The 15,514-nt window shown below is 48.6% G+C and overlaps 3 protein-coding genes across 4 annotated transcripts in view; 1 reads left to right on the top strand and 2 right to left on the bottom strand.

Moving 5' to 3' along the window:
- The first annotated feature begins 375 nt into the window (after positions 1-375).
- On the top strand, positions 376-2,173 carry Yif1 (Yip1d-interacting factor 1). The gene is made up of 8 exons (XM_075699763.1): positions 376-588; positions 1,001-1,170; positions 1,224-1,328; positions 1,390-1,468; positions 1,524-1,581; positions 1,641-1,796; positions 1,861-1,954; positions 2,011-2,173. Exons 1-8 carry the CDS (start codon positions 558-560, stop codon positions 2,155-2,157), a joined length of 840 nt encoding a protein of 279 aa, XP_075555878.1. The 5' UTR covers positions 376-557; the 3' UTR covers positions 2,158-2,173.
- Positions 1,495-9,999, bottom strand: scat (VPS54 subunit of GARP complex scat). Of its 2 annotated transcripts, XM_075699762.1 has the most exons (8): positions 8,621-9,999; positions 6,199-6,708; positions 5,826-5,875; positions 4,777-5,123; positions 4,009-4,127; positions 2,586-2,666; positions 2,323-2,525; positions 1,495-2,252 (listed from the first exon to the last, which is right to left on the bottom strand). In XM_075699762.1, exons 1-8 carry the CDS (start codon positions 9,764-9,766, stop codon positions 2,123-2,125), a joined length of 2,586 nt encoding a protein of 861 aa, XP_075555877.1. In that variant the 5' UTR covers positions 9,767-9,999; the 3' UTR covers positions 1,495-2,122. The 2 variants fall into 2 exon arrangements, with proteins under 2 accessions (XP_075555877.1, XP_075555876.1); XM_075699761.1 differs by having other exon boundaries at positions 2,323-2,666; positions 8,621-9,998.
- A 2,163-nt stretch (positions 10,000-12,162) lies between these two features.
- bsf (bicoid stability factor) overlaps positions 12,163-15,514 on the bottom strand; it is a 56,490-nt gene continuing 53,138 nt past the window's right edge. Inside the window, exons 30-31 of the mRNA XM_075699758.1 lie at positions 14,527-14,675; positions 12,163-12,263 (exon numbers count right to left, since the gene is read on the bottom strand). Of these exons, the coding sequence (XP_075555873.1) occupies positions 12,231-12,263; positions 14,527-14,675 (182 nt within the window). The 3' untranslated portion in view covers positions 12,163-12,230. The remainder of the gene's footprint in view (positions 12,264-14,526; positions 14,676-15,514) is intronic.

Below are 15,514 nucleotides of genomic sequence, written 5' to 3'. Positions count from 1 at the left end.
GACATGGCTTGACTATAAAGAATCGTGACGTATTTTTCGATTATTGTTCAGCAAAAGCATGTCCTTTTAAATCCGCTTCGTTAAAGCTTCGTTGTTCAAATATTTCATTAAAAATGTATTTTCTGATCCGGGTTATCCAATTGTAACACCTGGCCATGCATTTAGCACTGTTACCTGTCTGGTTTTTAAGAAAGAAAGATAAAAGGTACCGTAATACTAATGCCATAAGACCACCGTAATGCTTAAAGGTAAAACAATTATGATGTCACAAATGTCTTTTTTTTTGTCGTTTGCTGTACAATAAAGTATGATCTTTGAGATTAGTTTAGCTCGGGACTGTATAGGCCTGCGACGTAGACGAGAGAAACGTGAGGGGATCACATTAATATCATCATCAATGCAGAATGGCAGAAAACACGTATCGAATGTAGTCAGCCGCTGTCTGCAACAGGGAATAATTCTGTCGCTGAACTGCCGTACGTGTTGTGGGAGTGTACCGGTTCGCAGCGTTTTCTCCAAAACAACTGTGTAAAAGGTTCTGGCGCGCGAGCGCGGCAATGGACGGTAGAAAGCAGCAAGCTTACGGTGGTAAGTGCAAATTGTTTAGTTCCGCTGCGCGATATGTCGTACTCTTCCCCCTGTGCCTATTTGTCCTGCATTTATTTCCGCTGTGTACTGAGAATTATTTCACTAAGGGCATAACAGCGTACAATCTTCAACAGCATCACTTACAACAGGGACGATCACAGCGAACTCTAGGCATGAGCGGCCTGCGTTCTCTCTGCTCTGCCCCGCGAGTCTTTCGCAAATGTGCAGCAGCACAGATGTTTTCGTAACGACAGAAAGCAACCCATCTTCGACAACATAGGACACTGCATAGGACATGATCGGCCTGCGTCCTCGTTGCTCGCCCCGCCCCTGTTGAACAAGTGCATGCTGTTGAAGATGGATCCAATTTGGAACTCTAGCATCATTCAAACTACTCGAATCCGGTTCGCAGGGCGACCGGCCGGCCCGCAGCTGTTCGAGGACACGGGGTTCCCAGGAGCACCATACGGCGGTATGCCACAGCCTGGTCTCTACCCCATGATGCCCGACCCGATGGCCGCAATGGCCATGCAGTACGGTTCCGCGCTGGCGGGCCAGGGCAAGGACATGGTACACCAGAAGGTAAGGTGGCGCGGCATCTTCGATACTGCCGCTGACGCCTCGGTTTCGCGCAGCTCGAGAAGTACGTCTCGGTGTCCAAGATCAAGTACTACTTCGCCGTGGACACGGCTTACGTGGGCCGCAAACTGCTGCTGCTGCTGTTCCCGTTCGGCCACTCGGTGAGTGATAGTGGCAGGCGGCGGAAGCGCGGCACGGAGCTGACGGGCCAGTGCTTTGCAGGACTGGGCCGTCAAATACGACCAGGACGAACCGGTGCCCCCGCGGTACGACGTCAACGCCCCGGACCTTTATATTCCGAGTAAGAAGCACCAGGGAGCCGGAAAACACAATGTCACAAAACGCATTTAATGCAGGCATGGCGCTGGTGACGTACGTGCTGCTTTCGGGCTACCTGCTGGGCCTGCGCAATGAGTGAGTGCTCGCCGCGTTGCTGTGTGGGCGGCATGCCCACTCTCTCTTCTCACGTGCAGGTTTACCCCTGAACGGCTAGGCCTGCAGGCAAGCTCGGCGCTCATGTGGCTCACGCTCGAGGTTCTGGCTATCTGGCTGGCCACGTACATCCTCTCCATCCGCTCCAGCCTACGTGTCCTCGACCTGGTCGCGTTCAGCAGCTACAAGTTCGTCAGGTAAGGCTGGTTGTCCGTGTGGCTGCAGTATTTTCTCCCATGGTAAACTGTCCCCCCCGTGCAGCATGATAGCGGCTCTGCTGGCAAGTATGCTGCTCCACAAGCCAGGCTACCTGCTCGTGCTGGCCTACGGTTGCCTCACGCTTGACTTCTTCCTGGTAAGTGGCCTGCCCACCAGTGTTGGGCGTGGTTCTGACCAGGACCCATTTTGCAGCTGCGCACCCTGCGGCTCTCCCTGCTGTCTGGAAGCTCGTCCGAGGGCTCGCGCCGGGGCCTTTATCTGTTGCTGGCCGTGTGTGCACTCCAGCCGGCTCTTGCCTACTGGCTCACACAGCCCCTGGCCCAGCAGCTGCCTCAATAAACTCATCCTGCTGCCACAGGCTGCTGCTGTCTGTCACTGGACAACCCAGGCTGCGCAGGTGTTCGGCGTAGAAAATCAGCTCCTGGGTGACCAGCCTGCGAGAGAAGGACACAAGGGTTCAGCTGGTTGAAGGCCCCCCCTGAGCACAGCAATATGAGCAGCTACCCGTGTTGAGGTCCTCCGTCGCGACTTATGGACAGACGTGCCAGGTGGCGTGCTAGCAGGGACCGGAATGTGGCGTGCACGGCTTGCAGGAGGGCTCCCACGTCTGTTGGGCTCAGCAGCTCTGCCACGGCAGTGTGGAACTTGGTCAGGTGGCGGGCGATCCCCCGGAAGGCTGGCGATGGCACGGGTGCCTTCACCTCCCACTGGACAGAAGTGCACGCATTTAAAAGGTGCCCCCTAACCCCTCGCGTTGCCAGGCTAACCTCGGCAAGCTGCCCGTCCAGCACATTGCTCACAATGCTGGCCAGCTTGGTGAAGATCTCCGTCACATGTTCGGCATACTCCTGCAAATAAAGATGTCCTCTTTCTTTTTCTGGAAACTGAGTGATAGTCAGGATGACATAAGCAAGCTTGTGGTCAAAACCAGCACTGCCATACTGCTAGACCTTGTCACACAAGTGCAGATTTTACGAAGGAGACCTGGTGCGCACTCAAAATATTGAAGCCTTGTCAGGGGCCCACATTGTGGACCAAGTCACAGGTATGCATTGTTCTACTGATAAATTTTTGGGTCAAATGTAGCCTCTAATTATTATGATTGCGTTCATCTATTGCTTAAGACAAGCAAAAGCTGTCCCTTGGCTAGATATTTAAAGTTAGACCATGTCGGCAGAATTTAAGAGGTGACTTTCACCGGGACACACTTTGACATGGTGTTGCAGATGGGTACACAGAGTGCACAAAGAAAGGAAAGCCCTAGAGGTGACTGTGACATGCAGTTTTGTTCCCAACATAAAATCCAGAGACAGCGATACTGTGGCACACAACACACTGAATTCTCTCCACTGGCAAACCATAACCACTGCACATGTATGATTTCGCACGATTAAGAGAAACAGCCTTGGTTTGGTCCACTTGGTGCCCACATGTTTTAAGCAAATTTTTTCAGTGAAATGCTTGAATAAGCACAAAATTATGAAATGCGAAATCATGCAAGGTAACCACTATGACGAAAAGCAAACTGCACTGATGGGGGGGGGGGGGGGAGTGAAAATTGCTGTATGTTAAAACTAATTTATGCGGCGATACACAAAGTACAAACTTTGCATGATTAAAGTAGACTGAAAGGCTTTATAGAACATGTTCTTGCTGCTGCTCTTGCAAATAATTTACATTCATTAGCTAAGTTCGTAGCCTACGAAAGACATTGAGGAAATACGAATTATAATGACACTATATATGGTATTTAAGGGAATCATGGAAAACTTCAAGTATTTTAGTAGTAGTGGTGCAACGTAGCTTATAACGTGCCAATTTAGGGAGAAACTGTCAAATGGTGCATTGGAGTTGGCGGCGAGTGGAAATGCCAGCTTAGAAAGTGCAAATCCGGCCGGGTGACAACCCAACAAACACCTGCATCATCCCGTTTGTATTTACATGTCTTCTGCTTATCATTACACTTTTGCAAGCACCGACATTCACAAGGCTCTTCAACTCTACTAACAGTACTTCAGAAAATCACATGACCACCAATTTTTGAACATGTTTTGAATGGTGCAAACCTTCCAAGTGCAAGACACTTTCCAGTCAAAAGAAATGCTAGAAGGGGACAGACGGGCCACGGGCCTCTTGGGGATGCACTGCATTGAACTAGGGCGCAGGTAAGCCAATGGCAGCTGGACTAACCTTGGCAATGGCATCGAAGTGCCTGGCTGTGTCCTTGCGAGCCACCAGGTGCTGCTCAAAGTGCGACTTGACACGAGGCAAGAACGCCACATGCAGCTGCAGGCAGCGGGCTGCCAGGGCTGCACAGATGCCCTTGGCTTTGTCAATGTACATGGACTGAAGGAAAGCATCTCGAAAGCTAGCATGTGTGTTCAACTCATACTTAATCAATATAGAGTGATAAAGCATTATTTTAAACTATATTTTTGTTAATCTTTTGAAGTTTCACACACCCAAAGTTGGGGGACACGCACTGCTGGGCATACACAAGAACGCAAAAGGGGTAAAAAAAAATAAAAGCAAGCAGGGTATGGTGCTTTGGGTACATAAGAACACTTCGGTGGTGTGCTATGGTTAAAGCTCCCTAATTTTGCATTAATTAAAAGGGACAATTAAAGCCAAAGCTCAATGTTTTGACATTTGCACTGGACCTTAACCTCAAGCCTGTACATTGTTGTGATGTCACACATATCAAACTTGTATTTCTTTCGTATGTGACCCATTATGGATCAATAAAGGCTCACAAAAAGAGTGAAATTCTGAAGTTTCACATGCAGAAACCACTACCTGATTATGAGGCACGCTGTAGTGGGTACACCGGAGTGTAAACAGTAATTTTGACTATTTGGAGTTCTTTAACAAGCATCCATATCTATGCACGTGACGTTCTTGCATTTAGAGGGTCCCTTACAGGGAGTACACCCCAAGAACAATTGCAGCAGTTCGTACCCAGCATGCTGGCAGTAATGGTCTTGAGGCCGACACGCTGAAGCGCTCCGGCCCCCAGCACGAGCTGGGAGGTGCGCGAGTTGAAGAGCCGGAGCAGCTCCTGCAGTTTGGCCGCCAGGCTCAGACCAACCCAGGGAAGGTCCCGCGCGCACTGGCAGTACTCGAGCACCATGCGAAGCAAGAGCAGCGTGCTGCCAGCAACGCTGTAGCGCTGCTCGTCCAGCATCAATTGGGGTGCACTGCCCCCCTGCGTGCGTGGGCTCTGGGTGCCCAGGAACTGGTCCACCATGCTCTGCAGCTCGCTTGGCACGTCCACCCGTGCCCATAACTCGCCGTCGAGCAGTAGGCTACAAGAGGAGCAGGTCCAAGATGTACCGGACAGCGAAAAGGGGTGGCACAGCCATCGTCCAACAATTACCCAGAGGGAATGTCTCTGATGCCTTCAAGAGGCTAACAGTATCATAATGATTGACTGATAAAACAGTGCATAAAATTCATCTTTTTCTGCATTATTATACAGAAATATATTTTAGCAAAACTAGAGCAGTTGCACTGAAGTTCACAGTTAGATTGAATCAGAACACAGATGAGAACGTGCACACTCAGTGTGCATCATCTTACTAATTTTTTTTTCTTTTCATTTACCTGTTACTGTACCAAAATTAGAGTTGAAAATAGTCTTGCTGCTGATGCCTGCCTAGCCACATAGCCTATCTGCAAAAAATGGCAGGGGCCTAAATGCGTCTCTTTAAAGAGTTCAGCATAAGAGCTTGGCAAGTAAACATTAATGCAAGATGCATTAGGGAAGAACTTTTATGTAGATGTCATTTTAAGGAAGCTTTATTTGTGCAGCCAGGATATGGATATGGCATGACCATATCCTAGGTCACACCAAGACACACCAAACTTTTCATATTTCGACATCCCCATGATGTCACAGTGCCCTCGTAACTCTCACATAGGTAGTGGCACCACATTTTCCTCAAGGTGATATTGTAAAAAAAAAAACTCTCCAGTCGCTGCTCTGTGCGCTGCTGGTATGTCCTCACCTGAGCTTGGCTTTGTGCTCCTCATGGAAGCGGCTCACGAACCGATCCGCCTGCAGTGCACAAACCTGGTGTAAGCAAGGCATTTACCAAAACACAAGCTCGGAACCCCCCTCCACTATTGAATTTCCTTGAATTTTTTTCTTTGGAATATGTCATGTGTGCTCTAACGCTGCCTTTTCATATGTCCTCCTTTGAATATGGCTTATGTATTCTGTAGAATCCAGCAACAAACACAAGCTGATAGCCAGCAGTATGACTCGTCTATTTGGTTGCCTCGTTTACATGTTGGAAAGTAGCACTTTATTTTCGTGCCGTTCGCGCCGTACCTAAGAGAATAATGTCCAATAATCTGACCACCTGACCAGAGACACACCTGAGTGCGCAGTGCCAGCACCAGGCTGCCTTGGCTACGGTGTTCGCACAGCTGCGCCCAATCCTCGGCGCATTGCTCGGCACGGCGGCACAGTGCGGGGAAGCTGCCCGTGTTGAGCAGCGACCGGTGCGCGTCGGATGGGACGAGCCGCGCGCAGCGCTCCTGAGCTACCTCGGCTACGGCAGCCAGGGCGCTCCGTCGAGCCTGCTCGAGCCGGGCCTCTTCCTCGGCTTCCAGGGCGGCCCCTTCCGCCGCCTGTGCAGCCAGAGCGCAGCGCTGCAGCCGTGCCAGGTTGCAGGTGCGCCGCAGCACGAGTTCGGCAGCATCCAGAGCACGCTCGAGCAGCGCGGTCCACGCATCCCCCTGAGACATGCCCTCAGCCAGGGCTGCCTTGACAGCTGCCTGCAGGGCCGTGCATGCCTCTTCGCGCAGCAGCGTTGCAAAGTCTGCGCTCGCCGGCCGGTTCAGACGCAGAATGCCTGCCACCAGGGCTGTCAGGGATTCCTCCTCCTGCACATGCACAAATCTTTTTCTGTCAAGAGCTGCCCTGGTGCAGGTGCTCCAGAATGAAACACTCAGACAAGCAGCTGAATGAGTCTTAAATACTATGGAGCCAAAAACTTAAAGGTGGTGAGCACATTACTGTTATTGAAATTTCAGCTACTTTATTGCTGGCATTATAGAACATAGCTGTAGCCCCAAGAAAGACAAAGGCATAAACATGAAATGTATAGGTTAAATGAATTTTTCAACATCAAAGCTCAAACACAATTTCTGAAATTTATCATGTGATATGACCATTGATGGCGACAAGATAGGTCATCTTGTGACCGGATCGCTTGTTCTAGTTGCTCGATCTATCGGTTCTGGATATTTAGAACCTGTCGCTCATTGCCCTGAAGCGACTTGAGTGATCCTATGTGTCCTGAGCCTAGCCTAGCCTAGACAGTTTTCTAGGCATTGTCAGCAAGCAACCATTGTCAAAAGGCATTCTCAAGCTATGGGCTGGTGCTACAACTATGAGGCAGGCAATGAAGGTGTTTTTGAGTCCCTGCATTCCGTGGGACTGGATGAGCGGCTTCAGTAGGGTTGTTGTGCGAAGTACATATACATCCACCTCTTTTCTCCTCCTTATAACTTATCTCTATACTTCCACCCTACTTCCTTATTCCTCTGTGCAGAGTAGTAGGCTAGTGCACCAGTTCATGCCAACATCTCTGCCTTTCTTGTAAATAAAATCTCCGCCTCTGTGCAAGGGTGGTGTTTGGGCTGCAGTGTATGACAGTACGGCCCCTTGATCCTAAATACAGTGTCATTTGAGCAATGGGCACCACAAAGCTTGTACCACAACTGTTCATAGTAGTTAACAAAGACACAGGCAAACCGGAGTGGAAGGTGTGTTAAGAGAGGTGCTCACTAACAAAAAAGTGACGAAACACATGACCCAGAGTATCGTGCTGCCTCCTCGTCATGTTGCCTGTAGCCGTCACTCATATACGACTTAACCACAAAGCGATATCAATCCCAGCTAAGTGGCTGGGACTGACATCGCTCTGTGGTTAAATCACTCTCGCTTGGTTTTTCTCTCAATAGGTGTCTTTTACTAAAATGGAAAACACGCCTCAGTGAGCTCACGTCCCCGAGAAGCCTATTGAGGGACCCCACTTTGATATCCAACAAGTCTGGTGACTGAGATTTCACCTTTTTTAGTGCCAGTGAGCCCTAACCAGATGGTTCGAACCCCATGAAACCTTTAACGAAGATAGCAAATACATCACCAAATATCAACATGGAAGTGCGTGGCCGCCAGCGATACGTCTGCCACCAGTACAGTCAGTACTCTTTAGCGACATTCTCAAGAAGCTTTCATGTATGTACTGTGTGTGTGGAAAAATAAAATTGTTGCTGTGGGCTGCTGTCGCAATGCTTTACACATCGTTTGCCAGACGGAGTGCGCTAATAGAAGTGTACCATTCTTCGAGGGCTGTGCAGTGTATGGACTCTGCATTCTGTTCTTAAGAGCTTTGCAGTTCTCTCTGTTTTTAATGTCATTGCACAGACGCTGTGTCACACATAGGATGGAGGCTCAAATTACAGACGTTTCATGCAGGTGCAGGCATGTACCCCTCCTGGGTATGTGCCTGTGCAGGTGCCACCACACTATGGTAATGTGTGAATGGAGTGACACACTCCCAATTTCAAGACATCAGTAAGATGTCTTAACATGTTTAACATATATACATAGCTCTTTTCATTTGCCATAAAATACAACATATTTTTTATGCAGTTTATATTTTATACAGTAGCCTTTACACCTAATGCGACATTCCTGCGCAGAATGTTAAAATGAAAATCTGAATACAAGCTGCCCTGCACACCGGCGCTGCCAGTGCAACACGGGCAGCCCCACAAGTGTGCCCACCTGTTGCCCGATGGGGGCCAGGTCGTCAGGCGGCCTGTTCAGCTCTGCGCTGAGGCCCCGGGCCAGGTCGGCAGCCATGCTCCGCTCGATGTGCCGCTCTAGTTCCAGCAGCTGCGCGCCTAGGTGGCGCAGACTCTGGACGCCCGCCAGCTCGAGCGCCACGATCTCGCGGCTCGCCTCGATAAAATCGAGGGCGCGCGCGAAGTCCCCGCTGGCCAGAAGCCGTTGTATGGTGGGCTGCGCCTCGTGCAGAGTGGCCAGCAGTTGGAGCTTGGCGCACAGCGTCCGCTGCCGCGCGCGGCGGCGCCACAGCAGCAGAAGCCGCAGCCCACCGCCGGCCAGCTGGTCTCTCGCGCGGGCCAGTTGGGAGCGCAGCCCCGCCGCAACGGACGCGCAGGACGACAACCGCTCGGCGAGCACGTCGTGCGATCGCACCGCTTGGAAGAACGCGTCCGAGCGCAGGGACACCTGGCGCGCCAGCTGGACCTCGACCAGGTCCAGGTAGTGTGTGAGCCGCTCCTGAAGAAGCCGCGACGGCCCCGCCGCCCACGGTATGGCCTGCGCGAACGTCGCCGGCTCCTCGAGCCGCAGCTCGGGACCCAGGAAGACGGCGGGCAGGCAGAGTTCGCTTCCAGCAGCGGGCGCAGCTTCCGGGGTCGCCGTCGCCGACGAGCACGGCCGGCGCGACCGCGCGCATCGCGCCAGATACGGGTCGAACAGCTGGCGAGTGATCCGCGCTGCGGGTCCTTCCCCGCCGGCCGGCGGCGCCTCGGTGAAGTGGTCCCCCCAGGTGCGCGTGAAGAAGTCGACCTCGCGGCGGCTGCGGCGCGGGTCGTTCAGCACCGCCGGTAAGTTCTGCGCCGAACGGTGCAACGTCCATCGCGCCTCGGCCACCGCGTCCGGCCAGTACTCGCGAAGCAGATGGTGCTTGGCGACGTGCGCCTCATAGTCCTCATCGCTGACGCCCTCGAGGGGCAACGACGCGCACACTTCATGTTCACCGTAGCGGCACACAAACGAACCGCCTTCCTTGGTGCAGTGGCGCTCGCGCAAGTGCATCCGAAACTCGTCCGCTGTCTTGAAGGCGCGTTGCTTGGGGCAGTGCTTGCAGTGCCTCCAGACGGGCCTCGACCCGCCGTCTGACATGCCCGGCACTCTAGCGTGGGCTCACACGCCACACCGAACATGCCACGGCCCGCCAGCTTACGGCGTGCATGCTACCTCACATCCGATCTCACACCCACAGCCCCGACACCGCTCAGGAGACATGCTGACAGATTGTGCACCAACGCTACTGCAAACCCACAGCACAGGCTTCCCCACAGATGCTGACATGACCCGCGACCTGTCGCACCTTGTGGCTAGAGCTCCTACTTGGATTGGCATCTTCAGTACTCAGATACTTTATGGCGGCCATGACGTCGCTTCCGTCGTCTGCAATCTTGTTAGGCACCGTCGAGACACAAAAGCATGACCTTCGAGATATGCTTCTACTTCACGTGAACGCTACTTGGCTACTTCGAGCTAAGCCTCACGTGGACGCTACTTCGTGTAAATAATGACCCTTGGATAAAATACAACAAAAACAAAGCAAACGGTGGTGCAAAAAGAACCGACTTCTATGACGTGTTCCGGCTCTCGCATTGCGTGGGTGCATTCAACCAGAGAATGCATAGCCTATAAGATCGGTATTTTAAATTCAGTGGGCGCTATCCATTCAAGTTGTGGTTTGGACACCACCGATATTGATGGTCACAAACACCGTCACTCGGCCGTGTATTATCATTTTGCCTTTTTTTTAGTGGGTATGTTTCACCTTGAGAACTAGTCAAGCTGACTTGTCAGCTTTTTTTCCCGCACTCCCACACTTTATGAGTGACTGATTGTCATTATTATTTCCGTTTTTATTGCGCTAGAGTGATCAGTTACATGATGTTCATGTCTGGAACCATTTACGAACTCCATTGATGATGGCTTTCGAAGCTTTCACGCCCGGGGCAAGCACGCACTCAACCGCGCATTCCGTATGATTACTGGCGCTTAGGCCACCCACGTTGCCCGCTTTTGCTTTGCTTCTCCCTGAAATGACGCGTGATCGCGAATGCCCTCGCCAGCCCTCAAGGTGCGCCATTCACCACATACATGGATATAACGAACATATGCTTATAAAGAAAATCGGATTAACGAAGATATTGTTGTGTAAAATGCAACTTTCTGTTACGGCTCATATCAAAGTACTCTACAACCATTGCCTTTAAATTTATGCAGGCATTAAAAATGTATCTACAGTAATCAGCTTTGATTTAAAACACTAGAGGATGAGTTGCTGCAAAAACATTTTAGCTTTACCATCAAGTAAACCCTTGTGCAAAAGGGAACCCTCGCCCCCCAAAAATGCTGCTTCACACAACTAGAAAAATCTTAATGTTCACAAAAATTTGATATGCCAGAAGGACCAAAGAATAGCTGTGCTTACCAGAAGGCACGCAAGTGCAATCAAATAAAAGTGTTACGGCCGAGCACCTCCACAACAAAATAACCTGTATAATGAAGCAATAATTTTGTACCACTTCTATTGTGAGCTATTCAGTGCGTGAACATTACAACAAAGTGACCTGTATAATAAGGAGTTTCCAAGGCCCCAAGCATTTCATTATAAAGGTGTTCAACTGTATGAAGTGGGGAATGGGCTTTTCCAACAGCTCATTTAGTCGAATCTCGGTGACATGATTATAGTCGACCAGAATTTCTGGACAATGCACATTTTGAAAGAGCCCTGGCCAAAATGCATTAAGTACAGTTTGTACTTAATAATATGATGGATGATAGTAAATCGATGAAAGTACGATGGATGATAAGAGTTTGTGAGCTGCCTTGACACCTCCCAGGTAGAAGAGGAGTAAGGCCGAAGTGTGCAGTTGTGAAGACATCCAATATCTTGGGTCTTCCATGATGCTCGCGAAACACTTACTGTGGTGTTCAGCGACTGGGAATGAAATGAATAAATGAATGCAAAGTTGTGCATTCCTGATGCATCTAGCACATCACAACACTGAGAAGATAAAGGTCTAGGAAGCCATAATGGGACTACTTCGACTGAAAGTAACCACAATATATTATGTATAAACAAGAATGTCCTACCTTCACTTTGGTGCTATGATTGCGGTTCGTTACGGAGCTCACAACCTTCAAATGGTGTTAATATTTTGCAAAGTCCAGAGAAGCTTGCATCATTGAAATTTTACTGCAGTTATGGCACATTTCATCGTGGGTTTTTGCTCGCATCGCTACCAGCGCTCATGCAAGACGTCAAAGCAGCATGACGTGTTTAGTGGGTGTCTTTACTGCAATGCCAATGTGGTGCCCATTGAATGCTGGCCAGTGAGTGCAGTCTTCAAAAATTAAAATGCAATTACATACGTTCAAGTGGAATGCAAATTTTGACTAATGGACAAAAGCATCAACACACACATGAAAATTAAATTGTGAGGACACCACAGTGTTCATAAGAGCCAAAGGCTGCCACTGACCATAACACAAGACACCTTTGAATGAACAATGTTTTAATCGACTAGATCTATGTACATAATGGCTGGGTACAGGGTGTGTCCTACTGCTGCACATGGTCCTGTTGCTGCTCCTCCTGCACAAGCAAAGACACTCTTCAGATACTCCTCAAGAGGCAGATGTAGAGGCAACATCGCAAAAATATACTGCGCATGTTCAGTGTATAATGCTTGCTTCCCACCTTGAGTTCAAAGAACACCTATACATCAGGACACTGATAAGAAAAAGTTATGTCCATGGAAACGTATTCCATGCTAAGCAATTGAATGATTGCCCTGGATGTGGATATCGTGTCAAAAAATCAGAAAAGGTGCCTGGCCACATTCCCCATAGCATGGAGGGCAATATTCAGTGGCTCTCACAGGCTGCTCCGTGTCAAGCCAAATGGTAAATGCTTGCGGAACCTCGAAATACTGACATGCATACATTCTTTTGCTTCTTTTTCTGGAGACTGTTTCTCACCAGCTAACCACTGCTACCAAGCTTTTCTTCGGCGAAAGGTGCGTATTCATGTATCGAAACTTTTTTAAATCTTGTCGTCGATGCTAGAGCGAAGAACCTTGTCTAATCAGATTACGTGTGCAAAGTGAAAAGTGCTGTACATTCTGGAACATATGTGAGCACCAGCGACTATGCTGGAATGTACAATAAGTCATGTATGAATGGCCGACACATTTGACTCGTAGATCAAATTTCGATGACGGACTGGGTTAGCCACTATCATAGTACTCCGAGTGCTGCTTGTTTTGCCGGGCACAAGTTCATCCAATAAAGATCTCAATTTTTGACTTGGAATTTTGGCAGTTCTATTCTGTACCATCACTACAAAGTGACAATATAAGACTTGGCCGAGTTGATACATCCACAAAAACAGATAATGCGTCCAAATTGAAAGGTTTGGCAAGCTACAGAGTTTGAGCTAAATTTGTCACTTTTCGTTTGTGCTGCCAGCTTCTGCAATTAACTGATTTCTTTATTTTTTTTCATTTACAAGTAAAGGTGTAAGAAATATGAAGGCACAGAAAATATCATTAATCTTTTTTTACACACTTTAAAATTTCTAATATTATGCGATTGCATGCCACAATTTCTACCACGTCTCGTTAAAATGTTCTCGCGCTCAAACAAAGGCACTTGCTGAATAAATAAGCTTGGTTTCAATATACGTTGTTTTTCTGGTACGATATATAAAAATTTCCTTGAAATAAAAAGAAATGGACCCCCCCTCCACTTCCCCCCTTGTGATTGTACTTATCTGAGTGCAAGAAGCAATAAATGCCCTTCTACTTGTTTGTACTACCATGTTGCTGTGTTTTCTTGCCCAGAAGATTTCAGGCTTACAAGGCCAACCTTAAAAGGTTTCCCATAAACGTCGTGGTACAGATGACTAGAGAGAGAGAGGTTTGAGGAAGTAAGCACATTGAGACCCCCCCCCCCCTCCCCAGTAAGATATCTTAATTCTGATGCACTCTGTCTTTCCGAAAAAAAATTTACGAATAAATAACATGCTTGTTACATTCGAGTGCAAATGAAAACTGCATCAGCATAAAAAATTTCTGTTATCCCATCCAATACATGCATCACTGCAGCTGTCGAAGCTGCAGTAGTTTTAGGCCCACTCCACAAGTTTCCTTGGCTACTGCGGTGTGCAAGACATTTAAGAAATGTGGCCCTTCAAATGCAATCATAGATAGTGCTGGATAGTGCTGGATAGTGCATAGATATTAACTGTGATAAGGCGGCCTCCGACACTGTTATCGAGCAACACCCAGTCCACTGTGGCTTGGATTCAATATTTCCTTTTTCCATATGAGAATAAAATAACCATCACTATCTCTCTCTCTTGCCATGAAAAACTGGCCAGTGGATAACCAATGGCACTACATTTATCATTCCTGGCTGTGAAAATTGGATGTGTGTTAGTTGGAGTTGAAGCTTATGTCAGGCAACAATAAAAGAAAATTGTACAGGCACCTAGGGGAGTGGCGAAAAGGCAAAAAAGCATGACAAGGTGCCAATTCACCCCCAAAATGACACAATGCACAAAGACACACAAAAAAGGGATAGTTACAAGTATTAAGAAGTAGGCACGTACAGCAACACTTCTGTACATAAAATATGCGGAAAACAAAAATCATTACGTGTAAAGAAAATACACAAGTGAACTAAAGGCCACAAAATATAATGCAGGTAAATAACTGTTCATATAAAGTCCTTCACTTGTCAAAACTTTCCATGGAGGACACATTCTACGAAAGGCGCCACACTCATTCAAATGCATGCCTCAGGTTTCAAGGAATGGTGTTTCAGGGAGGGGAACCAATTGAGGCCTACCGTACCTGCTGCCGTAACTGAGGCACCTGGAATGGCACAGGCTTGCCGGCGGCCTCCAAGGCATCCCGCAACGTAACCAACGCCCATGGGGATATGCTCGACTCGTCAGCTGCCTGCAGCAGCTTGAGGGCCTCATCCACGCTACCCTGCAACGCTGATATACACAGACACATAGAGTTTGTTTAAATTTTGGTGTGAGAAGTGCAAGGTACACCATGACGGTGCAAATTCATGTTCTGCCGGAACGTAAATTCTGGCAGAAGCACCAGAATTTCTCCTGGCACAAGCGCCTCGTGGCGCTTGTGCCAGAAGACTTGTGAAGAAAGTGGATCTTTACGCTACGTTCTGATGGATGCCCTTTCAAGTGATGTAGCATGTTGCTCACAACCGGAGGCCATGTTGTCATCCGAATGTTGTGAGCCCTCTTATTGCAATAATCTGTAATATAGCACCTAAAATCATAACGTAACATAGGAAAATTAACTGTTATGTTTAATTGAAATGTAGGAATAATAATAAACAAGGGGAAATAAAAGTGGATAAAATGAAAAATTGGTTGATCCCTCTTTCAGGGGAATCAGTCATAACATGAAAGTAAAACATGCATTCCAGGAGGCAGTGGCAACTTCGCTATACATTGACAAATACAAGTCCATAAATATGCAGTCTTTTATTCATTACAATTTTGCTAGAAGGGTGAAGCAATCATCGCGATAGCAAGCACTCGAGACCTGGGCTGCCATGCAGCGTAAACACAATCCCGAAGGCTACCAGGCATCGCAGGCATATTCGACGTAATGGCGAGCACGCATGCGGCGAAACTGCATCATTAGAGCATTGCGCGCATCCACCCATACCTATGTTCAAAGATGAGTGGCTCCAGTGCCACTAAGCGGTGACCGTTTACGTTAAAAAAAGCGTGAGGAATGCCAATGCCCAGGCACTGCTATATTTACTACTTCCGAGCACTACTATATTTACTACTCTTAAAGG

Source organism: Dermacentor variabilis, chromosome 7, assembly GCF_050947875.1.
Source record: "Dermacentor variabilis isolate Ectoservices chromosome 7, ASM5094787v1, whole genome shotgun sequence".
Taxonomy (NCBI): domain Eukaryota; kingdom Metazoa; phylum Arthropoda; class Arachnida; order Ixodida; family Ixodidae; genus Dermacentor; species Dermacentor variabilis.
The sequence above is the reverse complement of the archived record's forward strand: the minus strand, read 5'-3'. Positions and strand labels throughout refer to the sequence as shown.